General features: G+C 39.2%; 1 protein-coding gene and 1 long non-coding RNA gene across 3 annotated transcripts; both read left to right on the top strand.

The window, feature by feature from the left end:
- Positions 1-10324: 10324 nt before the first annotated feature.
- On the top strand, positions 10325-27947 carry LOC131256779 (xylose isomerase-like). 2 transcript variants are annotated; one of them, XM_058257822.1, is made up of 21 exons: positions 10333-10505; positions 14089-14163; positions 14261-14374; positions 14738-14812; positions 14912-15041; positions 15133-15224; positions 21310-21360; positions 21518-21594; positions 21692-21746; positions 21824-21925; positions 22228-22279; positions 22957-23002; positions 23094-23149; positions 25536-25587; positions 26005-26084; positions 26168-26238; positions 26346-26386; positions 26757-26856; positions 26931-27002; positions 27115-27192; positions 27759-27947. In XM_058257822.1, the coding sequence occupies exons 2-21, from the start codon at positions 14110-14112 to the stop codon at positions 27792-27794; spliced, it is 1434 nt and encodes a 477-aa protein (XP_058113805.1). In that variant the 5' UTR covers positions 10333-10505; positions 14089-14109; the 3' UTR covers positions 27795-27947. The 2 variants fall into 2 exon arrangements, with proteins under 2 accessions (XP_058113806.1, XP_058113805.1); XM_058257823.1 differs by lacking the exons at positions 27115-27192; positions 27759-27947 and adding an exon at positions 27085-27106 and having other exon boundaries at positions 10325-10505; positions 26931-27046.
- On the top strand, positions 27199-27705 carry LOC131256782 (uncharacterized). The gene is made up of 2 exons (XR_009176939.1): positions 27199-27602; positions 27652-27705. It is a non-coding gene; the product is annotated as an uncharacterized LOC131256782 (long non-coding RNA).
- Position 27948: the final 1 nt, after the last annotated feature.

A 27948-nucleotide genomic window follows, 5' to 3' on the forward strand; every position in this document is an offset into this window, starting at 1 on the left:
ATTATTTATGTACTTATAAGGTAACCTACCTGATTAACGGACCAGATTTCTCATGCATGTGGTTCATCATATAAATACATCGCTCATGTATGACATGTCCAGTTATCCCATTTTCTTTGAAAACAAACCTCCTCCTCCTCTAGCGCCTCATTTAATAACTCTCTCCTTGTTTAATAATCTGTTCCCCTATTATATTGGAAACTGGGGAATTGCCTCCAAAAGCTAGGTGGGCCTTCTGTGATGTTTGTGATAAATCTTAGTCGTTTATTAATTTTTATAAGATAAGTTAAGACATGGGTCAAAAAATGAGTTAGCTTCAAAACTCAAGTGGGTCACACAAGTAAAGGTAAGGATTGAACGTTTACAGTGAAACATTCATGATGCCACAAAAATTCTTGATTAGGTTAACATTTTTGTAATTTCAATTCATCCTAAGCAGGAAAGACCTCGTGAACGGTATAAATGATATATAAACATTACGACCGACTAGCACCAACCAGTACCGATACCGGAAAGCCAAAGAGAACTTCGTTAGAAGGTCTCAACTACAGGAGACTGGACTAGAAGCTAAGGTCAAACTAGTCACAACGCCAAACTTTTCATGTATATATAAAATCAAAACCGTTTGATAGATTTTACATCATAATAAATACCTTTTAAAAACGTAATATTCATCATTGATGGTTAGAACTTATTTTCTATTTATCACTGTTTGAAATCTATTTTAAAGGGTGTGGGTCATTTGATGTGTAGATATTAATGATTATTTAAAAATATGATCCAAATTATGGGTCCAAAATTTTGAAAGGGCTGGATTTGATATAAACATCATACTTTATAAGTTATCATATGATGGGCGTAACGTTTAGTCCAACCAGTTGAACTTAAAAGTTTCCTAGGAATGTAACCACACATGTGGAACACCTTTAGGAACGGAAGTACCGGTGGCACTGATGATATATATGCCATCCAACATGGTGTATATATGCCATCCATATGATTTATGAGTCATTCCTACTAGGATGAGCTGAAATTATAAAAACATTAGCATGATCCAACACTTACGTAGCCGTTTGAATGTTTCAACGGTGGAAGTTCAATCCTCACTTTTTCCTTTCGTGTGGCCCACTCAAGGTTTGGATCTATATCATTGTTGGTTCATATAGTAACATGATCTAGCAAAACTGATCAGCGGATAGATTTATCACAAACATCGTGGTGGCCCGAATTAGCTTTCAGTTGCAGCCAAAGGCTCTGGGTTTCCGTTTCCAATAACATAGGGAGAGAGAGAGCGCACGTAAACGAGATAGGGATTGAATGAAGAGAGAGAGCGACAGGATGATGAGAAAACTTATTTTAAAATAAAATGAAACATTTAGAGAAGGTGAACTCTTGTGATTTATCCCAGCAATGTACCACACGTGTAACAAATCCGGTTCATTAAACGGTTATGGTCCCTTAAGAACATGCGAAGCATATAAAATTATTATTTTTATGTAATTACTAATATAATCTTATTCTACAAGAAAAGTAGATGGTTAGAAATTCATTCCAACCATTCCGATTCAATTTGCACGTGTAGCTTAAGTGAATTAGGATCATTTAATAATTTTTTACAGATAAAATTAAATTAATATGACTTATTTGATAAATGGACTAGATAAGTAACATGTATTTCCATCGTACCTATATAAAAGTCAATACCATGTACTCTCATAAGGAGGCATTGCATGTTAATAAATAGGTGTTTTTTTTTTTGTTTTTTTTTTTTTTAATATTTAATGTACAGCGAGTTGGACCATTTAAATTGTCCAGCTAGTTGTGTGTGAGCATTTCTCATATATATATATATATATATATATATATATATATATATATATATATATATATATATATATATGTCTTTTAATTAGTTATCTATTAATAATTATTATTTTAATATCTAACTTAAATACTTTTATATCTTAGCAAGCCACCTAATCATAATTAGGGGTGTACATGAACCGAGCTAGCTCAACTCGGTTCGAAGCTGAGTTCGAGCCGAGTCAAGCTGATTTTTTGAGCTCAAAAATGAGTTTGAGCTGAGTTCGATCAAGCCCCAGCTTGACTCGACTCGGATCGAACCCAGCTCGAATCGAACTTGAATTGAACCAGTTCGATGACTCAGTTACCTTGCCATTGATATTCTCATCAAGTGTTTGATAAAATGACTCAGCCAAGTGTGGCTGGTGGCAAGGAAGGTATGTACATGAAACAAATACTCTTTTGTTCTTGGTTTTTATATTGCTTAGAAGGTGTTTGATAAAATACATGTAAAATCATTGCTTCTGTTTCACATACACATTGATTTTGAAGGTGCAGTCCTAGGTGTTTGTAGAAATGCCTCAATGGTGAACTCGACTCGAACTTGGCCTGAGCTGCTGACCGAATCGAGCCGAGCTGGCCAGTCAAGCTCGAGGACCGAGCCGAGCCGAGTTCGAGCTTAGGTAAGCCAGTGGTCGAGTCGAGTCGAGCTGAGGCCAGCTCGACTCGGTTCGACTCAATATACACCCCTAATCATAATAATTTTAATAGACATGCATGAATATAGTAATGGTATGTGTGTACATATATAAACATGAATGCATATATACATAGAGCGTCTCAAGTCCATGTGGTTGGACCATCAGTTTTTGTTCATGTAGCAAATAGCTTCCAACCTTGATATTTGTGTGACATCGAACCCGTCCAATGGGTTGGCCTTATCGATGAGATCACCTTGTGCAATTGTCAGTAATATTTATTCATCTAGGTGGACCACACTTCTTTTTTGCTATTTTTCCATGGCTAGAAAATTTTCCTATTGTGTCTCTCCTGATGATTAAAAAAGGGGCTGGCTTTGTACTAGGTGATTCTCATGGTGGGCCAACCTATAGAAAGGGTTCCATGCCACATGCACTTAATAGATTGGATGTTATTTGATGGTACGTAGGATCGTACCTTGAAGTCCAACCATCTAAAATAGGGTCACACCATCTGAAATCATTCTTAAAACATCTAAAAGCACTTGGTAGAAACTTTTGATGGTCGGCTCAGATGAGATAAACGTCATGTCATGGTGAGGCCACCCCACCCAACTGCACACATGCTCTCGTGGGTGACCAGCTCTCTCTCCCTCCCTCCCTCATCCAAGAGAACACTATAAAGAATCAACTATATAATATGATATTTTGATATAAGCAACTTTTTAATGCATAATGTGTCATTTATTGATTGCTTTTGCATGCGTGTACCCTTGTATGTGTGAACATTTGAGTTCATCTAGACATTCATACATAATCTATCCATTTATTAACCCAAAACTATGCAAATATACTCTCGTATATTAGGTGCCTCTAGATGAACTCCATTAAATCAGACTCTATTCTCTTTAGAAACTAAAATTTCACAGTTAGTATGATAAAACACACCCAGGGGAACCTATCCTATGGTCCGATCGTCGACTGGACTATTTTATCCTATTCAATCTTAACCATTAAATCTTAAATCAACAATAGAGTCCATTTAGCAGACCATCTAAGAGAGTAAAATGATCAGAATAGTTTCTTTTCATATCTAGTCTCCACCGTTGACACCACGATTGGACACTTACATCACCTTGTAGGACATCCCATAATTATATTAAGGGTGTAAATATATATGCACTTTGATCCTCTCAAAAATATAATTTCTGAACCTCTATTTCTTTTTCAATATTTTTACCACAACCTATCTATATTAGACTAGCTACACATTATAAATTTTGATACAAGATTATATCATCTCAATGTTAAAATAGAAATTTTAGATTTTTAACCCGTGTAGTCCGCTTATATCCAAATTTGAAACGAGCCATACATCGAGTGTGGGGACCATTGGCACGTCACCTTAAAAATGCACACATCAATACACCCTTGCTAAAACGTTCAACTTTAACACATGTTTCTTGATTTTGAGAAGATTCTCATATGCTTTCATCACCGTCCATTTTCCTCCTTAGTGGGAAAATTGTATCTGTTTTTGAAATAATAGACCCTTAAGTAGTCTAAAACAATCATATATATTCTCATTTCCGTAGACACTCCCATCACCCTCCATCGTGTTTTTGGACGACCATAACTTTCAAATGGGTCATCCTTTTTCAAAATTGACAGTCAATTATCTGATCTATGTTTTATCGAACATTTTGACCAGAAAAATTTTGAACCTAGATCATCAACCACACTTGAAGCTTTGACTAAAGTTTTGTTTGTAACCTATGAATGTTAGTCATTTTGTGATTTTAGAAGAAATTTATAATGTGAGTATCCCACCACTTTAGCACTTCAATTGCACTGTCAATTATGACAGTTGAGGACCCATTTTTTAAGATCAAAATATTTTTATTAATAAAGCCACACATTTGGAACCTTTTAAGTGCGCTGGTTCTTGCACATCACCCTTATATAGAGCCCTCTTATAACATACATTACATACACGTTTCTCTAAAAAAACAGAAGATATGATTAAGTAGTTGTAACTTCTTCCCCTATTTGAACAACCCACGTGATGCGACACTCAATGAAACAGTTAGGGCCCAAATTTTAACCCGATTCAAAACTATGGTGAGCCATAGTAAAGAGAGAAGCAAATTAAGGGAGGAAAATATTTCCTTTTACCATGACCCACTAGAGTTTTGGATCAGTCTTAAAGTAGAGCCTCAGGGGGTGTTTGGCACGTGGAATTTAGTGGTATTAAGTGGGATGGAATTAATATTTTGCAATGATGATACGGTGTCACGGTTTGTCTGCAAATCCCATGGTTTTGTAGATACTATATGTTATGTTTGGATTGTAAAAATTGAAAAGTTAAATCCTAGGATTCATCTGAAATCATGTTTGGATTAATAGATGGGATCAACAAATCCCACCATTCACTTGCTAACACTGTTTGGAAATGTCACAGGCTTTCCTACTATATTAATTTCAACAAGTTATTTGGACCCCATTATGATGTATGTGTTATATCCACACCATCCATCCATTTTTCGTGATCGTTTTATGGTATGGGTCAAAAAATAAAGAAAATCAAAAGCTTACATGGACCACACTAGAAAGTAGTAGAAATAATGACGTTGACAGTTGAAACCTTTTTAGGGCCCATCGTGACGTATTTTTAACTATCAAACTTGTTCATAAGATCAAATAGACTTGGACAAAGGGAAAACACAAATATCAGCTTGATCCGAAACTTCTTTAACCCTCAAGAACTTTTCAACAATAGGCGTTCAATTCACATTGCTTTATGTGGTGTGGTCCATGTGAGCATTCGATCTATCTGATTTTTTTTAGCTCATGCCCTAACATGATCTTTAAAAATGGATGTATGCTTTGGATATATTCTATATATCATGGTGGGGCCCACAGATCTTGCTGACATCAATATACTCCTTAGTTGGATGGTCACAGATCATAGGCGGGATGACATGCTACATTTCAAATTTCAAATGTAATTTTCAAATGGATTTGAAAAGACTCGTACAATTTCATGAAATACTTTGTAATCCTCCACAATACATGTCTCATTTTCCGATGCATATATACCTGGTAAAACAAACACGGTGTGGGATTTAACTGGTGGTATTGTCAATTCCATCATACTTAATACCACTTAATTCCACGCGCCAAACACCCCCTTAGGGGTTTCATGGGGTGTCGCATCACATGGACCAATTGGATTTTGTACCCATGACACGTGTACAAAGGTGTGCAGCTAAGAAGTTACATATGTAATCATTTTTTATGTACACACAGTTTAGATAAAAATGAGATTGTGATGCTGGGATCTTGGATAGAAATAGGTGATATTTTAGATGATTAGGGCCATCATCAACATGCATCCGAATGATAAATAGGGTGTCTGCTTGATTCGAAGCCACGAGCGAGATATTGCATGAGATATAAGCTCCAACAAGATAAAGGCCTCGGGTGTGGGAGGATTGAGTTTTCGGAGGAATAAGAAGGTGGATACTTGGGGAGCTTACTAGGGAGACCATTGTATATATGGGCGAATGAACAAAAATTAAACCCCACACTCAATTCTCGAGATTCGTGGGATGTCTCGCGAAGATCTTCAATCTGAACCTTCACTTCACATCTACCCTCTACTACTCGTAGATGGCAATGACTTAATGATTACCTATGAACTAACTCAATACGCTATAGCATAATGAAGGCGCGCGTGTTGGCATTTCATACAAAAATACTTGTATGCATTAAAAACCTAAGGTGTGAAAGGGTAAATACATTAAAAAGGGACCAAATTTAGCGAATGATCTGAACTTTCAAATCTAGGTGTTCCTGAAACTCCTAAAATCAATGAAAAAAAGAGTAGAATTTTATCCCCCTCTAAAGGGCCTACGAGAATAATAGTTTTTCTTTTTCTTTTTTGGTCATAACCAAAGACATCTTTTAATAAACTAGGAGGATATGTAAAAGATATTCGTTTTTTTTTTTTTTTCCCATCACTTGGACATGTGTGAAAAAAATATCGAACAGATTGATAGGGAGCTGAAACACGAGGGGAGCTGAAACACGAGAGTGCTTACCTTCGAGCCAAGAGTGCCTGCCCTTTCTTTAGTCGGCCACTTTTTCCAGAACACAATCTACAATAATTATGACCATGTATATTTATCTCTATATTTTCGAAATTAATCCCATAAATACATATAATTTAGAAGAATATGTAAGTGATTCATACATAACATTTATTTCTTTTATCACCTTTTTCACTCTATTTTTTACTCTAAGCCATGTTAGACCAGAACTTTTCAACCTCTTAATTTTTTATGCTTTTGTTTTTACTATATTTTTAATAATTTAAATAAAGAAATTTTCCACCAGATTTTTCTCTTGTGCCATTTTGCCAGCTATGTGCTAACCACACATATGAAAGAGGAAGACTAATAGTAATTTTACAATTTAAATAAAGAAATTTCCCACGCCAGATTTATCTCTCGTGCTATTTTGCTAACTATGTGCTAACCTACTCATATGAAAGAGGAAAGCTAAGGGTTAATTTGGCACCACAGATTTGGGGGATTTGATGGGATTACAAATCCCCTAATATGTTTGGCACATAAAGTAATTGGGGGTTTCAAATTCAGGGGGTTTCAAATCCCCTCGAGAGGGAGTTTGAAATCCAATGTCAAAGCTTGGACTATATTTAAAATCCTTTTGTGTCACTAGGCTATTAATCTATTGTGTCACCAGGCTATTAATCTACATTTAAAATCCAATGAGAATTAGATATGTTTCATTTTTGGGATCATACTTTTAAAATGAGTGAATGGATCAGCGTGGATATAAGGCAAGTAGATAACGGTGAACCCCACGGTGAGTGAGGTATCCCATTTCACCTTCGTGAAGTAAGTACAGCCATAATTAATGGAAATTCTAAATATCATCCTAATCCAAAACTTCAAAGGCCAGATGAAGGCTTCAATTGCGTGCATCTCCATCCTCACCGCTCATCCGTTGTGTGTCTTAGATAAGCTGTCGATGGGCCTAATTTTTGTGCTCCCATCCTAAAATGATCTCTCGAAAATGATGGACGGAGTGGATTTCACGTATACATCACGGAAGGCCCCACAGCTCTTTCATTTTCTGCCTCCCAATGGGAGGACAGGCTTGGTAAGCAGACGGCGAAACGCTCGGGATAATCGTGCAAGCGACTCGCCGTAGCATTAATACTGCTAAGGCTACTCGCACCTCGTAGGCTTGCTTCATCTATCCAATCTCGTTCTAATCTAGCCGTTCATCTAGTAATTTCTCATGAAAGGTCAGTCACAGAACTAAGACATCTTCTGAATACAGACTATCAACGGTCCAAAACAAATGGAAAATTCTAGATCTTGTTTACCTAAATATCAATGGTGAAGGGAAGCGGCGTACCCAATATATAAAAGTTTCTTTAGAAGATAGAAGGGATAAGATCGGTGAATCACCATCGCGTAGAAAAACAGGCGTGTCTTTAAAAGCGAGTCTCTTTACGAAATCTTCCTTTCCGTTTCTGTCGAAAGTGGATTGCCTTGCCACGGTAGCAATTAGGTGCGGCCTCCGCCTCATCTAAGATGGTGCGTCACTTACCGTGGGGCCCATCTTGATATATGTATTCTATATCCACGCTGTCTATCCGTTTTACCGTATTATATTCGCATATGAACCCAAAAATGAAACAGATCCAAATCTCAGGCAGACCATATCATAGGAAACAGTGCTGATTGAATGGTCCACTATTAAAAACTTCCTAGAGCCCACCGTAATGTTTATCTTCCATCCAACCTGTTAATAGCGTCACGAAAACATAAATGAAGGAAAAAAAAAAAATACCAGATCGATCCAAAATTTTATAACCCACAATAAGTTTTTAATTGTCAATCACCACTGGTATGATCCGCCTGGGATTTGGATCTGCTTGATTTTAGAGGATAATCAGTGAAATGATCCTTCAAAACAGATGGCCGGAGTGGATATAGAATACAGTAGATCTAGATGGGCCCTGCTGTTAGGGTTGAGCCATACTGGGTGAGGCCAGGGCTGCACCCAATTTACTTCCGTGTGGCACACACCACCAACTTCGGTGGTGTGATGATGTCACCATATATATCACGTGCGCACCTACGCACGTGCGCACCTTTGCACACGTGCCATGGGTGTCTAATCTGAACGGTCCATGTGATGCGGAATCCAATTAAACCCTATATGACAAATTTTCACCCCGATCTAAAATCCTGGTGGGCCATAGCAAAGAGAAATGCAAATCAAGGGAGGAAACTGTTTTCATTTTTTATGGCCTATCAAAGTTTTAGATCAAAGTAAAACTTTGGCCCGAGGGGTTTCACAAGGTGCTTCTTCACATGAACGGTTCAGATTTTGGATCCACATCACGTATGATGGGTTCTCAAAAAGTTCATACGTTTTACGTACGAACTGGTTCGCAGGTGAGTGTACATATATATGGGATAAGGTACTATGCGCTCGACCTCACGATAAGCTCCTGTGAGGTCGAGATGTGTGGGCCCCACCATGATGCGTGTCGACCATCAACACCGTGCATTTGATGGGTCCTCTCTAAATTATAGGATATCCCAAAAATCAGCCGTATACAGAACTCAGGTGGGCCATACTATCTAAAATCATGTGAAGACATGCCAAAAACATATAAAAGCACTTGGTGGGGCCCACCTGAGTTTTGAATACTTCTGAAACTTGGTCTGAACCCTCATCCAAGTGGGACACACATAATGGATGGGCTGGATTTACAAACTACATCTCTGTGGGCCCAAAAAATGATTATAAATGTTTTAATGGTACACGGCCCCTCTCCACTTCTGTATATGGTGTGGCCCAAAAAAGTCACGGATTGACTTGATTTTTGAGACCTAGGCCCACGATGGAATGATGCATATGACTGATGGGGTAGATGTTTGAAACGCATCACGGTGAGGCTCACGCAACTCAACCTCATGGGACGTTCTTGTGAGGTCAAGGGCATAGGGAATTGGTTCCACGCGGCCGACCTCACTAGAACTTTCCATGAGTTCGAGTTTTGTGGGCCCACCGTGATGTGTGTCGAACATCAATAATACTGTGTATTTAATGGGTTCACTTTAGATTATGAGTTATACTAAAAAAGATCCGTAATATTACTTAAAACTATGTAAAGATATGCCTGAAATATATAAAAGCATTTATTGAAGCTTATATGAATTTTGGATGCGGCCGAAACTTGGTATGACCCCTAATTTAAGTGGGACACACGCAATGAATGACCTGAATTTGTGAAGCATAAACAAGTAGTCCCGATAAATAATTATAAATGTTTTAATGGAAGGGTAATCCCGCTCGACTGTCATACGTGATGTGGCCCACTCGAGTCATGGCCCACCATGAACTGGGGCATCTGACTGATGGGGTAGATGTTTAACCAACATCACGGTGGGGCCCACACAACTTGACCTCATAATTCCATTTCCCATATATAGAGAGAGGCAGATTGCCGATCCGATCTCAAGATCATTTCAAGGCACGACTATAAAATGAGGTATATCCCCACACGTTAGAAAATAGGTGGGGCCATAAAAGATCTGAATCAAACTCATATTTATGTCTACCCTTCGTCGCCGTTTGGATGAGACTCATTCTTTTTTTGGAACATGCCTAAAATGATTTCTAAATAGATAGACAGTGTGGATATAACACACATCTTGGTGGGCCCCACAGAACTTAGCGACGTCAACACACTACCCTCGGTGGTGTGTGGGACACCACGCAATCCGCTACCTTTCAGTCCGAGATCGTTTTGGATTCAAATACTGAGAAGAGGTGTTCTGGTTTAAGAAGTCTTTATCTCTCTTCGTTTTTATATTTTCTCACTTATCTTCTTTCGTTCGTAGTTTATATTTTATCAAAGAACAGGTATTTTCAACCAAAGAGCCACTTATACTGGTAAACACTGCAATCAATCTCTCTCTTCACATTTTCCTTTATATCTTCTTCTTCTTCTTCTTCTTCTTCTTCTTCTTCTTTTTTTTGTAAATTATTTATTATTTGGGTTTCTGTTTTTTCATCCTATTTGGGGAAACCGAAATACCCTTAGTGAAGTTGTTTATTTATTTATTTATGTATTTATTTTTTATTTTATTGAATGGGCATGTGGGTCTCGTTGGATTGTTGATTTTGATTTTTGAGTTGTATGTGTTAATCTGTGTTTTTACTTTTGCATTAGAAGTGAAGTTCAGTGGAGGTAGAGCAGAAACTATTGTATTCCTTTTTTTTTTTTTTTTTTCAATCTGTTATCTTTTTTGTTTTTTGGGTATGCTAAAAAATTCAACTTGATTGGTTTTTTAATTGAATTTGTGCTGTTTATGGTTTGTCTATTGGAATTGAAGATTTGGACAAGTTAAAAGAGAAAGGGAATAGTTGAAATTAGGCAATCCATGCCCAGTTGGGTGTTGCATGCCATCTGGTGTATAAGTTGCCCACATGCACAGCAATCTGGACAGTCCATATTGTAGATACCAATGTGGATGGAGCATTGCCTGAAAATCACACTAATTGGATGATAGAGAGGTTTAACTGGTCACAGTGAAATGGATGGTTGGAATGAAAATCATGGGCAGAAGTTGATTCGATGTTTGGGGATTTGGTTATACTAAACTTTGAATTTGATTTTTATTTTTAATTGAATTTCTATTGTTTCTTGTTTGTCTATTGAAATAGAAGATATTGACAAGTAGAAAGAAAGAAAGAAAAAAAAGAATGAATATTTGAAATCAGGCAAGGCAAGCCATGCCTCATTGGGTTTTGCATGCCATCAGGTGTAAGTTGCATGCGTGGACCATCCAAATTGTAAGTACCAATGTGGATGGAGCATTGCCTGAAAATCAGACTGATTGGATGAACATAATGGTTAAACTGGTGACAGTGAAATGGATGGCTGGAATGAAAATCATCAGCAGCCTTAAGTTGATTAAATGTTTTGGGGATTTTGATTTCCTCAAAAACTTGCATTTGATTGATTTTTTAAGGGGTCGTTTGGATGCCTGTAAATGGTTTAAGTGGTAAATGATTTACAGGTGTAAATCATTTACAGCCTGTCCTGTTTGGATGTAAGCTATAAGCCTGTAACTTGTTTAAGTCCTTTAAGGGCCTGTTTGGATTCGCGTATTAGATAGCATTGTATGGTATTAGGGGTCCTGATTTGACTTGTATGCTGTTTGGATTGGAATTGAAATGTCTGGAATACCACGCCCGCGAATACATACAAAATCCAAAAATTTCAAATGGCGGTAGAGCATTGTCATACGGCTCTGTTAGCAGGCGTACTCTCTCTTCAATGCACTGTAATATCGTGCGAGAGAATTCCAAGAAACGCAAAAGCTTTTCTCCAGGGAGAGAATGGCGAGTAGTCTACACCGGCCGCTCCTACTCTCATCACCCCACTCTCTTGCATTGTTCAACATTTGCATTCTCCTTTTGGTTTTCTGTTTCGATCACAACATCAGAACCTTCACCCATCTTTTCAAGACTACCCTTTTTTGATGTCAGACGGACCAGTGGAAGTCATCGGAGTCAGATTCTCCTTATCCGACTGAAGTGATTCATCGAAAAGAAGCTTGCAAAGCAGTTCTCCTTTCTTGCATTGTTCAAAACCTGTATTCTCCTTTTGGTTTTCCAATTCGATCACAGCATCACACCTTCACCCATCTTTTCTCCAATCCATCCAGTTTGGATGGAAATGAAGCTAACAGGTTTGCATCTTCTCGATTGAAGGCCTGATTGAAGGCATGGGAAGTGCTGATGGAATCTTCAGTCTCCATGAATCATTTTGTCTCTTCATGGGCGACTTGAGAATCCCATCCTGTAGGAAACAATCAGGTCTGTCATGACAGAGCATTTGAGAAGTAGGATTCTATCGATTCAAGAAGATTCAAGAAGAGCCCTGCAAAGGTGATTTGTGTGACAATGTTGAAATATGGTGCAATCTTCACGGCACATGTGAGATCCAGGTAATTCATTGGGTGTGGCCTGCTGATCCTGGCCCAGTAGGCAGGTTGGTCCAACACATTGTATCGGTTGGGCCTCAAACATGTACATTGAATGCAGAAAGCTGGTCATTTTCATCACAACCACCAATCGAACACATGCAGCAGGACATATTTGTGGTGGGCCCCACCTAATGCATTGCCCAGATCTTGCACACACATTCAACGTCTTCACATGTCCGTCGAAGTACCTCTTCTATTGTATGTTATACGACAGTACACTACGCAGGCCTAATACGTCGTATCCAAACATTGAATAGTACAAGAAATTGTATACTTGCCCGAACAATACGTCCTATCCAAACATTGAATAATGGCATGCTGATTAGGATGTATTTTGAAAATCTTTCAAAGTATACATGAACAGTACTCGAATACAATACAATACACCCTGATACGCGAATCCAAACAGGCCCTAAATGGATAGCCTGTAAATGAAATCACAGCTTTTTGCCCATAAATCAAATGGGGCTGAAAGCTGTAAATGATTTAAGGCCTGTAAACCATTTACAGGAAAATTTCCGCATCCAAACACAGACTGTAAACCATTAACCTGTAAATCATTTACAGTTAGCCTCATTTACATGCATCCAAATGAACCCTAATTGAATTTGTATTGTTTCTCTTCTTCTATTGGAATAGAAGATACAAACAAGTAAAAATGAAAAGAAGTATCTGTTGTCAGGCAATCCATGCCTTAGTTGGGTACCGAATTGTAGGTACCGATGTGGATGGAAATCACACTGATTGGACGATCATAATGCTAAACTGGTTACCATGAAATGGATGGTTGGAATGAAAATCATCAGCGGTCTAAGTTGATTCGATGGATTGATGGGCGAAATCAAGCTATGCCCATGGAGCCTGTGAGTTGCTATGCATTCGTGTGCATATATGACATTTGCATGTTAGATGAGTTGCAGCATGCATGTACTATGTACTGATGATGGTTAGCATCCATACACAAAGGGAAAATAGAAGTTCTGAGTTTATAGGAGTTACTGCAGGGACAGGTTATTTGATCCTCTGCCCAAGGACATGTATAGTTCAGTCTGGTGTCTGCTTGGTGGACCATGCCCCCCCAAAATCTCCCATAGGAGATAATCATAACAGTTCAATGCTTGACCCGCAAGTAAATGGTTAAGAAAAGATTTAGCAAAGGTCAAGGGGCCATCTGATTGAGAGATTTATCAGGTGTGCCCCATCCACATTGGGGCTTATCAGATCAACCGCTTAACCAACAAATCATGGGCCCCAATATGAATGGACTGGTGAAGATCGGATATGTCCTTGTCTGTTAGTGGTCATGTAATATATGTTATTCAATTATTGTTTTCAATTATTTCAATTATTTGTTATTTTGTGCTTCCAAATGGTACTGGGTATTCTAAAAAAATTGAAATCTTTGCTTCAGAACGGGTATTATCTTTCTTTTCTGCATTATTCTGTCATGGTAATGTGTTTCTGTTATTTTCGGATTGCAGAAGATTTGCATGAATTAGAGAATGAAGTCTATCTCGTTCTTATTCCTTTGTTTTAACTTGTCGATCTTGGCAGCGGTAAGTTACTTCTCTTTTATTTCATCTCTCTTTGCTAATTTCTTTCCTGTCTTTATGTTTTGATGATTGTGTCTTCTATTACTCTCCTTGCTTGCAGATTGTTGGTGGTCTGCCAACGTGCCCAGCCAATCTTGGTGCAGAATGCAGCGATGCTGCTTTGGATGATTGGAAAGGCGAGTTCTTTCCAGACGTTCAGAAAATCAAGTATGAGGTAAATGGTTTGAATCCCTTGTTTTTGAAATATCCAGGTTTTATGATGTTTGATCGAGCAATTTGCTTGGCTGGACAAACCCATACGTGCAGGTCCCATCTTTTACTGATCGAAACTGTTCTTATGGTAGCCCTTGTGGTGTATGGAGATACAAAAACAATCTTTCCCCTTGAATTTTACTTAACCGTCTGATTGGGCCTCCACTAAAGGTGGACCATTGGCTATATTTGCCCTTCCACAAGCCACAAATCAGATGGGCCCTAACTGTACCATTGCTGGATTGAACAAATTAACATTACTTCTTTTGTATAAGATTCTCTTTAATCTTTGAAAATATTCATGAATTTTATTTAAAAATTTCAGGGTCCATCCAGCAAGAATCCGCTTTCATATAAATGGTATAATGCCAATGAAGAGATTCTTGGAAAGAAAATGAAGGTAAATTGCTACTATTTCTTATTCACATTTAACTACAATATTTTCTTTCTCAAAACTTTATAATTCCTCATCACTAACAAGACCGTACAATCACCATAGGATTGGTTGAGATTTAGCATTGCATTTTGGCATACATTTCGTGGGACTGGAGCTGACCCTTTTGGGGCACCGACAAAGTACTGGCCTTGGGAGGATGGAACAAATTCCTTGGCTATGGCCAAAAGAAGAAGTAAGACAAAATACAACATCCTGTTGTTGATGGTTGGTTCCCTAAAGCAATGGTTGCTTATACATATTTTTCTTATTTCATGGTGTTACAGTGAGAGCTAACTTTGAATTCATAAAAAAGCTAGGAGTTGACAGATGGTGCTTTCATGATAGGGATATAGCTCCAGACGGTAAAACCCTGGAGGTGAGTCTGACAATGTTAGATATTGTTCTTTTCTGTTATCATTTACATCTATAACGTTTGGGATTGATATGAACTCGATTGCATTATAAAGTGTAAAATTAGAGTATTTGTTTGATCTAAGAAGCTTCTCATTAGATGTTGACCTCAAAACTTCTCATTTAAAATTCAAAAAAATACTTTCAGTTGCTTTTCCACCCAACCCATGAATTGCTGACATGGCTCTCCCCTGCCTCGCTGCTTTTTCCTGCGTGGCATCTTGTTGCCTTTGCCTAGCAATTGACATCCAGTTACCTTTGATGGGGACATCACGCGCACACGCACCCCCTATGCACGTAGGCAAGGAGGAGGAGGGCCCCACCATCGATCTGGATCGATGACGATGTCCAGGGATGACCTCCTAGTTAGAGGGCTGCGTTTTGGTTTCTTGGAGTGGACCCGATCGGCATGTGAATCCCACCATGGGTTCTCATGATCGCAACCCACTATTCTAAATAATCTAGTATTTTGGGTTTTGCTTATTATTATTATTAGGAATATTATGGATGGTTTAGATTGATTCGATTAATTGTTATTTTTGATTACTTCGTCTCCAAGTAATAGGTTGCGCACATGGCGCGAGTTTTGGGGTATAGTTTTATTATAAATAAGAACCCTTTGTAGTATTTTTTTCTTAATGAAGATTAATAAAATTGCTGCTTTTTTCTGCTCCTCTAAATTTCTGAGTTGTGGAGATTCAATTGGGTGTGAAACCCTCCCTTCTTCGAAGGGCTGATTACCGTAGTGCGAAGCCACACCTATCCCGATTCACCCCCACCTTCTTCCATCCATATTTCTCTTCCTACAAGCATTCCATCTGCAAATCCATCAATATTTGCAACTGTTTTTCTCTCTACAGTAGATTTTCAGAATCTGGCCCTGCAAGAGGGCTAAAACTTCGGAGGAGCACGACGCACAAACTATGTGTCGGATTGAGTTGAGATTTGGGGGTTTTGAAGTCCATTCCTGGCCGACCAAGGCTAAGGTGGCATTTTTCTGAATAGTGGGCCCCACACGTGCGGCCGAGATCACACGCACGTGCGTTTGGGCCATTACTGTTGTCCACATGTGCGGTACTTCTCTGGTTCGTCTCACTCATCTCTTTCACTCCTCTTTCACCCAAAATCCCTAAACCTAACCCTAAATTACTCAAATTTCCAATTTTATGCCCTTTCTTCAACCTTAGGGTTTCCCGAATTGAAATTTTTGAATCCCTTGAATTGAGGGAATTATTTCTATGCATGTGTGGATGAATTTACCTTCCTTTGATTATTGTTTGGTCTATAATTTTGATTGATCCGGCCCTAGCATGTGTAGGCCTGGATTCGCGTAAGATTCCCCTCAATTGAGTGTTTGAACTTTTGTGTGGGATGTGGAGTTTTGTATAATTGTTTTTGAACTAGTGTTATCTAAAGCCTGAAAATGTTGCACATCATACTTAAATTTCATGTCCTACATCAAATTTGGTTTCAGAGCATAAGGTTTTTTAGGGGAATGCATTGCATGTTTAGGGTTTAGTTTATTTGTGTCCATTATGCATTAAGTATCATCATATAGAGTTGTTTAAAGGTCCATAATTTCTAATATAGGCTGCTGAATTTTCTGCTATCAGAAAATTCGCATATCTCTTTGCTGGATTTTCTGTTGATAGATTTTTTTTTGGGCAAATAGGTTGCTGGAAATTGAGTAGTATTTTGTCGTTTTCTACATATAGAGTCCTATAGGAGCATTTAGTCTTATCTAGGCACATATAGTCGTAGCAGAAGGTCCTTAGATTGAGTTAGTAGTTGTATGCCCACACGTACGGGTCGTGGTTTTGGCTTGCACCCTATATTAAACATGGAACAATTGCAAAAGTCAATGAACAAACTGACCCAACAGTTTAAGTCTTTGGGTAGGCGCTTGGAACAACGTATGGATCAACACTTTGAACAGCTTGATGTGCGCATTACCTAAGTAGAGACCTCCGCCAGGGCAAACCCCACCATTGGGGTGCCCAATCTCAGGCAGGTGGTCAGGAGGATAGACTAAGGAATGGAGGTGACCAAGGAATCGGTTATGGGCGCGCACCTGTACACCCACCCCGTGACGAATATTAAGACTACTATGACCCCGATGCGCAACTTCTCAAAGGAGTTAGAGTAGATGCCCCTACGTTTGATGGTCACTTGGACCCTAAAGCTTTTTAAGATTGGTTAGTAGACATGGACCACCTTTTTGAGTGGTACGACATCTACAGCCTTGTGGCTAAAGAGAGTGCATCAGAGGCTAGTGTAGAGTTACCCACCGAGGCCATTCCGGTAGTGGATGAGTTTCGTGATATCTTTCCTGATGATCTACCGGATGAGTTTCCCCCTATGAGGGATATACAGCACACCAGGACGTGGGACACCATACTACTTATAACCGACTTTGCGTTTAATAGTTTTGTCGATAGGTCTACAGGTCTAAGTCCTTTTGAAGTCGTTACTGGTTATAAACCTAGGAAACCTATTAATCTTGTCCCTATGTCACTATCCCATAGGCCGTCAGAGCCTTTTGCGCATCATTTTCATTCATGACATCAAGAAACCAGGCAGAAGATCATGACTAGTAATGAACATTACACACTTTCTGCAGACTAACATAAACATTGCAAGGAATTCAATGTAAGAGACTCAGTGATGGTCCGCATCAGGCCAGAGCGGTACCCTTAGGCAGCCTTTCGAAAATTACATGCGCATAACGTTGGACTGTTCAAAATTATAAAACGAAACGGTCTCAATGCGTATGTGGTAGATCTTCCACCCTCTATGGGAATTAGTTCCCTATTTAATGTGGAGGATCTAGTTGCATTTTAGGGGGTCACTGATGCATTGTTCAGCCTTTCGCCTAACCATCCTGATTCCCCAAACCTTTCTCTTGATCCATGGCTCCCTCCCGACCCATCTTCTCAACCTTTACTTCCTATACATACCCTTCCCATACCCAGAGAGGAGATAGAGGATATCCTGGACCATCAGATAGTATCGACGTCGGACGATAGATTTCGAAAGTTCCTGGTTAGGTGAAAGTCACTCCCAGCTTCAGATAGTACGTGGCTCACTGAGGAGGAGCTTTAGAGACTTGATCCTGACATGTTGGAGCGGTTTAGGAGTTTTGTTTCGCCAGTGGCGAAATTTTCGCAACCGGGAAGACTTGATGGGGACATCAAGCGCACATGCACGCCCCCCTATGCACATATGCAAGGAGGAGGGCCCCACCATCGATCTGGATCGATGACGACGTTTAGGGAGAGCATCCTAGTTAGAGGACTGCGTTTTGGTTCCTTGGAGTGGACCCGATCGGCATGTGAATCCCACCATGGGTTCTCATGATCGTGGCCCACTATTCTAAATAATTTAGTACTTTGAGTTTTGCTTATTATTGTTATTATGAATATCATGGACGGTTTAGATTGCTTTGATTAGTTGTTATTTTTGATTACTTCGTCTCTAAGTAATAAGTTGTGCACATGGAGCGAGTTTTGGGGGATAGAGTTTTATTATAAATAGACACTCCTTGTAGTATTTTTTCTTATTGAAGATTAATAAAATTGCTACGTTTTTCTGCTCCTCTAAATTTCTGAGTTGTGGAGATTCAATTGGGTGTGAAACCCTCCCTTCCTCGAAGGGCTGATTACCGTGGTGTGAAGCCATACCTATCCTGATTCACCCCCACCTTCTTCCATCCATATTTCTCCTCCTACAAGCATTCCATTTGCAAATCCATCAATATTTACAGGCATTTTTCTCTCTACAGCAGATTTCCAGAATCTGGCTGTGCAGGAGGGATGAAACTTCGGCGGAGCACCACGCACAAACCGTGCGTCGGATCGAGTTGAGATTTGAGGGTTTTGGAATCCATCCTTGGCTGACCAGGGCCAAGGTGGCCTTTTTCTGAGTAGTGGGCCCCACACATGTGCGGCCGAGATCACACACACATGCATCCGGGCCATTGCTACTGTCCACACGTGCAGTACTTCTCTGGTTCATCTCTCTCCTCTCTTTCACTCTTCTTTCACCTACAATCCCTAAACTTAACCCTAAATTACTCAAATTCCTAATTTTATGCCCTTTCTTCAACCTTAGGGTTTCCCGAATTGAAATTTCTGAATTCCTGGAATTGAGAGAATTATTTCTGTGCATGTGTGGATGAATTTACCTTCCTTTGATTCTTGTTTGGTTTATAATTTTGATTGATCTGGCCCTAGCATGTGTAGGCCTGGATCCACGTTAGATTCCCCTTGATTAAGTGTTTGAACTTTTGTGTGGGATGTGGAATTTTGTGTAATTGTTTTTGAACTAGTGTGATCTAATGCCTGAAAATCTTGTACATCATACTTGAATTTCATGTCCTACATCAACCTTGGTCTTTAAGCTGAGCTGGAGCTTCCTCCTATTGTATCTGGGCCTGGCAATGCTACTTCCACATCATCATTTTCAACTCTCAGCTGCTCAGGTTCCAATGCCTGAAATTGACCCTCTTCCGAGATAGCTTCCTGTTATCTCTCCGTTGTTTGAATTGTAAATATTTTTTGTCCTATCTCCCAATGGCATGGATACCTATGAAGCATTTGATCTGTTTCTTTTAGCTTGACTAGGGGCCCCCATTGTAGGACCCGAGAAACCAATGCCTCGGAGCCTCTGCAACATCAGAGGTTTTTCTTTTGAAACCCCTTGCAAGCTTTGAGAGCTCAACCTCAATATTGTCTGCCCCCCAATTCTGCATTGGTGAGGAACTCCATAGCTATGAAAGCTTCCTCCCTAAGGCCTAGATCCAAATCCCACAAAAGCAAAACTCCTAGATTGCTTAGTTTCTCATGAATTTAAGGATGAAAACATCGATTACCTCATCGTATTCCTAGAACTGATGCCAAATCTCTTAGATTGGTGACGAAAAGAGACCCAGAGCTATTGGCCTCAGTTCTCCGCCTGGGCTCGTTCTTCGACTCTGACATTTCCCCAATACAGTTGGTGTCTCATGAGTCATTTTAGTTTCCAAAATATCAGAGCTACTGCATTTGGGCACTTAGATTGCTAGAAATGAGTCCTGACACTAAGGTTATGTTTGGATGTTCCTGGTGCACAAAGTGGACATAACACTCTATTTCCAATTCAAAAGTGAAACAGAAGCCTCCTTGATGATTTGGGGTTGAAGTCGGAAAGCAGAAACCCATTTAATGCAGGTTCCGTTTTCTGTATTGCCCCAAAGGACAACCATGTTAAGTATGCCATGGAAGCCCCCCAAGCTTCTAGATCTTAACTGGTTTTCGTTGCACAGTTTTATGTATCTGGAGTCATGTTTAGTTGTTTCACATTTTTTTTAGTCTGTTCTAAGTTCTTTCTGTTATTGCTCATTTGAATTAATTTCATCCGCAATACATGTCCATATTAATCTGGATATTATGTGTATTGGACTGCCTTATCATTCCTCATGTATGTACATGGATGGCATGACTTTTGATGATGGTGCTACATGTGAGGGAACAATTTTATGGAGAAGGGTTAGACAATTGTGTTAGCTTTGCATCATAGGAAGTGGTGGTGACTCATCCTCTCAGACATGGCACTGACATATCGCCATCCAAATTATGGGTTCCATTGCGCACTGAGTACACATCTAAAATCACTTTGACCAATCAATCCTGACCATCCTTTTATGGCTACCAAATGGATGGTTAGTAGTAAAATAATGACTAGTCCAATTTTAAACGAATAACTTAGAATGTTAATATTGTCTTTCTTAGTGCAATTTTCGGTTATGCTTTATTCGCAGTTGCATTATAGATTTGGACGGTTTGGATTTCCATCCAACTATGCCATGTGTATGTTCAAAGAGTCGCCACCATTTTTTATTGGTGCAAAACTAACATTGAAGTCTACACAAGTCACTCTCCATGTGGTCCTCAGTTAGGGGAAGTTACCCCCGCTTTTGTAGCTATGCAAGTTCCTTAAGTGTTTCCGATGGGTATTGGCCTTTATTTTTTTTTGGTGCCTTGCTTTGATATATTCGAGCATTCATGTTGCAGGAAGCGAATGCGAACTTGGATGAAGTGGTAGCCCTTGCAAAAGAACTTCAGGTACTGTCCCTGAAAACATCTTGCTCAATTGTTATTCTATGAAATAGAACAAATATTGCAGCAATCATCTCATGCAATTTATTTATTTATTTTTAAAATATGGTATGGTATCTTGCCTCTTCTTTCCGCCTGTTGAGTATTATTTGTGGCTGTTCAGGGAACTAAAATCCGGCCGCTGTGGGGAACTGCCCAACTGTTCATGCATCCCCGGTACATGCACGGAGCTGCTACAAGGTATCTGATTTGCTTATCTAAACCATTGTGGATATTTTTCATTCGGTCTTATACATATATACTCACCATTGCAAAATGGATGCATCTCGGCTGGCAGCTCTGAAATGGGTGTATATGCTTATGCTGCAGCACAAGTCAAGAAAGCAATGGAGGTGAGTGTGGATATTGTAATGAATGCCTCACATCTTGGATTTTGTGTTTATACCAAGTGTTTGTTACTTTTCTACAGGTGACACATTATCTAGGAGGCGAAAATTATGTCTTTTGGGGCGGTAGAGAGGGTTATCAGTCTCTCTTGAACACAGATATGAAAAGAGAGCTCGATCACTTGGTAAGGCAATGAATCTTCTTGTCTTTTGGTTTGTTGGAATATGATCATTTTTAAGATTCGTATCTCGGGCCGACTTGTTCAGTCTTGACTTGAGTTGAGTCATGACTTGCCAGAGTCAGGGGTGACTCAATGGTGTCAACCAGATCGGATCCTGCGGAGTCCAAGTCAACTTGGACAAGTCACATGATATTTCTCGGGATCTTAAAACCCAATCTTGTTATGGAATTTTCATTTTTAAAATGTGAGAGGATATTGGATTTGTTTTCTTGGTTTATCAAACTTACTGCATTCTTCTTTTGCAGGCAAGATTTTTCCAAGCAGCAGTTGATTGGAAGAAGAAGATTGGGTTCAATGGTAATCTTTTGAATAAATCATATACATACATATGCATCATGGGAACATCTGTAAGCTGAATCCGTCCCTGGTTAAGGGTCTGGTTGGATGTATTCCCAAATTGAGTTTTTTTTTTTTTTTGGGCAGATGCATTCTACTTTCTGCCCCATATCGCAAGTGCATTAAGAAAAGATAGATTTGTGCGGAGTGCAATGCCAGAAAAGGGAACTTCCAAGTGAACCTTAGGGCATGTTTGGTGATATCTCCTGCAAAAGGAGTTTCTGGGAATCCCTATGTTCTCCGTTGACATATTCGTCGACTACCTGAAAACCAATCTGATTGGTTTTTGGCAAGTGGGCTTTCTAGCGCCCATTTGGACAAGTGGGGACCAAGGCATAAGGGAAAATGGAGTTATCCTCAAAACAGCGTTTAGCTATCTAAACACCCTTTTGAGAATGCATCCAAATGGGCCCTTACTGACTTTGAGAACCCATGCATGCGTGGGGTGTAATAGGAGTGTGTGTGTTTCTCACCTTTCAAAAAATTAGATAAAAGGCTTATTCAATTTGTAGTGATTCCATTTTTTTGTGGCAATTTGTATTGATTCCTTTGATGCCTGCATTCTTCGGCGAATATTTGCGAATCATCTTTACAATTTTCAAATCTGAAAAAGTATAAATCATTATTTTTTCCTTCAGGAACTCTTCTGATAGAACCCAAACCGCAAGAACCTACTAAGCACCAGTATGTTTCATGGCTGATTTTTGTTTAAGTATGCTACCTTTCTTTTTTCCATCAATGTTCTAAAATGTTAAATTTGGCCATCTTATGTCAGGTACGATTGGGATGCTGCTACCTCAACAAGCTTTCTACAAAAATATGGCCTTACTGGTATCCTCTTCCATCAGTTTCACTTTCACTTTCACTTCATTATATAAACCCTGTGATCATATGTTCTTTTACACTTATACTGCTTTATTGATTATTAATTTGTGCATTAAAATCTATTTTCATGGCTGATAATTGTTTTGGAGCAAGCAACTGAATTCAGTAAACCAAAAAAGGAATATCCAGAAAAAAAAATGTAAGGAATGTTTAATCAAGATGCAAAGCCAAGATGGATATGCAGCAAGCTTTAAGCTCCCCCTATCAGACTCCCCTGCTAGCCCATTTCCACCAACAATTGATCTCAAAATTCACTGATATCTGCCACCAACTTCCCCTTGAAAACCATGTAATTTTCATGACTGATATAAAAAAAAACTATTTTCATGACAACTAATCTTGGAAAGGTTGGGACCTGTTGGTTTGGTTAGATTGTGAACAAAAAGTAAATATCAATTGCACCCAAAAAAAAAAAAAAAAACCTGAATGTCAAAGGCATGGAGGGTAATATAGGGATTTAGCTAGCTCTATCCGCACACATAGAGGAGTTTTTACATAGTAAAAGAGTGAAGAAAGTTCTAGAATAGGCTAGACCGTTGTAACTTTTTCTAGAGATTTCTAGAAGGTTCTGGAGTTCTCTGGCTGAGTCTTATAGCTATATGAGTGTGGAAGAGTCTAATAGGATCCCAGAGCATTCTTGACCATTGGATGTACGCCACATGGCATAATATAAGCAATGGATGTACACATCTAGTCCCTTCCTAGGCTTGTATATAGGTGAGCTCCTCATTCAGGACTCATTCCTCTTGATTGTAATCTTCTCTTCATGTTTTGCAGGATCCTTCTAACTAGGTGTTGCTCCCACTTCGGGTCAAACTTTGGACTCTTATTTCTGGTCCATTGACCTACCTATTTATACTTGTTAACATTTTGGATGCTTCATGCAACTATACTTCATGGTGCAATGCAAGGCTTTCCCATCCCATTCCTATGCTTCTCGTGTTTTCTTCTATCCAAGCTAGTCCTTAGCATTTGGTGGTGCAAGTGGTTGGCAGGCTGACTTTGAGCAGTGATAGTTGGCTGACTAAAATGCCTTAATTTCCAAACTTTCATCTCCCATGAATAGGATATTATCTACTTAAACCCAAAGTTCAAAATAAACCCAAAGTTCAAACTTTCTCAAAAAAAGTGCAACCTATTGACTGATACCCGATTCTATCTGCTAATGAGATATTTTGGAAAAAGAAGAAGCAGAAGGCCACTGCCTATGCATTTTTGTATTTATTGGCAATCCAGCACTAAAATGGTAAAAAATCACTGGTACAATCATTGCATAGTGCATATCAACCGGTATGTACTGACACTTTTTTTTTTTTTTTTTTTGGATTTTTGGCTGGCTGATATGTTCTCTAATACCCGGTATGTTGAACCTTGCATACTCCAAGATGTAGATACTCAATGTGGGGCATGAAAAAAACATTAGAATGATTGAATGAACCTACCCAGACCAGCGTCAATGGTAGTAGCATCATGTACTTTCTCGAACCAAGCTCTGGTGCTTGTTTGAGAACATATAAACCTTTCTTCAATTGACAAACCAATGAAGGGCTTAATACAAACTATGGCCCAAAAGGACATGGGAGGAGGTAGTAAGCAAAGACTTGATGATCTATGGTCCTACTGAAGTCATGTCCCTTGGTAGAGTGGACTGGTGGAGTAAAATTCAGGTAGCTCACCCCAATCAGTTGGGATAAGGCTTAGATAATGATGATGATAATGGTGTTATCTCGATGGTGGCTTCATATAAGCTTCATCATGAAGAAGAGCATTTTTCTTATTGTTGCTATAAATTGAGTTCCGCTGCTTTGACTCGGCAACTTTTGGCACATGTCGGTGGCATTGTGAAATGAGAGGACTAACGATTGTATCTGCATCCACCATATAAATATACTCCAAGGACTTTGTGAGAAGGATGCGCATGCATAGCAACCGCTTCAAAACTTGGTCCATCACATCATAATTCAAAATCCCAAAAACTCGACTCATCTCCAACCATGTTGAGTCGACTCAAAGAGTCAATTAAGTATTTAATTGACTTGACCAGTTGCAGTTACTCGTGAGTTTCCTGGTTACTTGGATTAAAATCTCGTTGTTTTGGGCTGACTTGGCTGAGTTTCGAATTGAGTCACCAAAAGTCTTGGAACCATGCATTGACAACACAAAGTACTAGCCATCTCTCATAATTAAGTAATCCAAGTTCCTACCCGGAATACATAGAAATACCTTACAAAGGATTCATGATGGTCAAAATGATTTTTTATTTTTATTTTCCTTCAAGAAAGTTTGACAATTTCATAACTATGTTATTGACCAGTTCTGTCTTTCTATGCAGGAGAATTCAAGCTCAACATTGAGTGTAACCATGCTACCCTGTCTGGTCATAGGTTTGTCTTTCTTTCTCCATCAATTGCTTAAACTGCATTTGGATGCACCACTGAATTGAATTAAAATAACTAGTTCAAGTAAGCAGAAATGACCAAATTGCAATTACCTTCCACAGTATTCATAGTAAGGTTTTGGCCCCTCAAGAAAAGGAGCTTGTAGTTACTTTTTTCTCCAAACTAGAAAAGTGTTATTTTTGCTATCTGTAGCATATTGGTTATTTCTACTTAATAGAACCAACTATTGCAATTCAATTGAATAATGCATCCAAACACAACCTTAATTAAAAAAAATACCCATTAGAACAGCATGCGAGTTTAGCAACATTCCTAGCCAAAACCAAAATGCGCGTGTGTGTGTGTGTGTGTTTTTTTTTTTTTTAACTTTAAAAAAAAATAATTTTAAATTTTACTTTGCAGTTGCTTCCACGAGCTTGAAACTGCAAGAATCAATGGGCTGCTTGGAAATATTGATGCAAACACTGGCGATCCTCAAGTTGGTACGAATTTATTCTTTGCTTAAGACTCCTGGAAAATTACAAATTTTGAGATTAATGTTTAATTAGGACTGTTATGGCTTCAGGCTGGGATACAGACCAGTTCATGACGGACATAGGAGAGGCAACTTTGGTTATGCTAAGCGTTGTTAGAAATGTACGTAAAAGAGGACAACTCTCCAATGTGACATAAAATAATGAAAAAAGAATATATTGGGTGAATGACTTCATAAATTCGTTTAAATTTGGTTTGCATGTCTACAGGGTGGGCTCGCTCCTGGAGGATTCAACTTTGATGCGAAATTGTTAGTGTTTTATCTTTATGAGAAATGTGATGAGCTTGTGTAGTGCGCTTTTGGCAAACTTGTACGGTAACTGGGACCATTGGTCTGGTGGGTCACCACAAGGGTGGTCCATTAGTCATACTGATTGGATGACTATTCATCCAATTGAAATTGGTTTTGCTTCTTGAATGTGGACTGTTACTTATTTTTGGAGTTAACTATTCCCCTTATTCAGGCCACTGATAGGATGGTACACCATTCTGGTCCCATCCACAAGAAGGCCCCCCAAATTGATGGTCCTGATGGCTGGCCCTGATCAAGTGCCATGTGTACCATAGATGATGGTTTGGATCTGATCCATCAGTTTTATTTGATTAAAACTTGGGTGTAGGCGGAGAGAGAGTACAGATGTTGAGGACCTTTTCATTTCTCACATCTCTGGAATGGATACTATGGCTCGCGGACTCCGCAACGCTGCTAAACTAATTGAGGTGAGTTCACTGACAAAGCCATTAACTTATGTGGGTAATCAGATTCCTGATTGTGGATTTTCGTGGATTATAAGGATGGTTCTTTGGATGAGCTTGTTCGGAAGCGGTACCAGAGTTTTGACTCGGAAATCGGGGCTCTGATTGAGGTTTGTGACTTCTCTGGTTGTCCCTTTTGTCCATCTCTGTTTTATGGCTGATGGGTGGTCCCTTTTGTCCATCTTTGTTTTGTGACTGATGGGTGGGTTGGTGTTTAAACAGGCTGGGAAGGCTGATTTCGAGACACTTGAGAAGAAGGCCATGGAATGGGGTGAACCAACCGTTGCTTCTGGGAAGCAGGTAACATGTCAACTATATTGAGTATGAGCAGGCCTAGTTCAAGTGAGATGTAGGGATGTCTTTGTGGCACACTCTGGAAACTGGGCCCCGCAATGAATTTCCAAAAAACAGGCTGGTCCACTCATCGTGTGGGTGAAATGTGTATGAGAAGAATGGGCAGTTGGGAAAGGAAAAGGCTACATGTCCATCGTACTCATTTTGCTCATTTGGTGAGCGGACTGACCCATTGTTTGGATCTGATGCATGTCCCAAAAAACCAGGCGGGTTTGCTCATCAGGTGCGTGGTATACGTATGTAAGAATGGATGATTAGTAATTCAATGCACACATGTGCCCCACATGATGAGTGGTCTGTCGTGATTTTTGCGCTAGGGCATGCTCTTGGTCTGCCTTACTTAAGGAATATTACAGGTTTTGTACACATCTGCTCTTGGTCTGCCTTACCTAAGGAATATTACAGGTTTTGTACACATCTGCCACATAAGAAAGTCTTGATCCTATCTTCCTTTTTTTATGCCCCTCATTTCAATCTAAATCCAAATGAAAAAATTGTTTCCTTTGTCACAGGAACTTGCGGAGATGATATTTCAATCTTCTATCTAGAAGAAATAGGAGACTCATGGGCCGTCGTTTTAGTAGGTTTCTGAAGTTTCAATTTTAATTTTTTAATGTTAATAATGTTAGTGACAGAAAACCACAGCAGTAACAACATCAGCTGAAAGGCACTCATTTATACTGATAGGGTCTTCAAAATCAG

This window comes from Magnolia sinica, chromosome 9, assembly GCF_029962835.1.
Source record: "Magnolia sinica isolate HGM2019 chromosome 9, MsV1, whole genome shotgun sequence".
NCBI lineage: Eukaryota > Viridiplantae > Streptophyta > Magnoliopsida > Magnoliales > Magnoliaceae > Magnolia > Magnolia sinica.

What these genes read in the sequence shown, in the direction of transcription:
- LOC131256779 (XM_058257822.1), top strand. Translation starts at nt 14,110, where the DNA reads ATGAAGTCTATCTCGTTCTTATTCCTTTGTTTTAACTTGTCGATCTTG. An exon ending in CAAGAACCTACTAAGCACCA is followed by an intron (nt 23,003 to 23,093) that starts GTATGTTTCATG and finishes ATCTTATGTCAG; the next exon opens with GTACGATTGGGATGCTGCTA. An exon ending in TTCAACTTTGATGCGAAATT is followed by an intron (nt 26,387 to 26,756) that starts GTTAGTGTTTTA and finishes ACTTGGGTGTAG; the next exon opens with GCGGAGAGAGAGTACAGATG.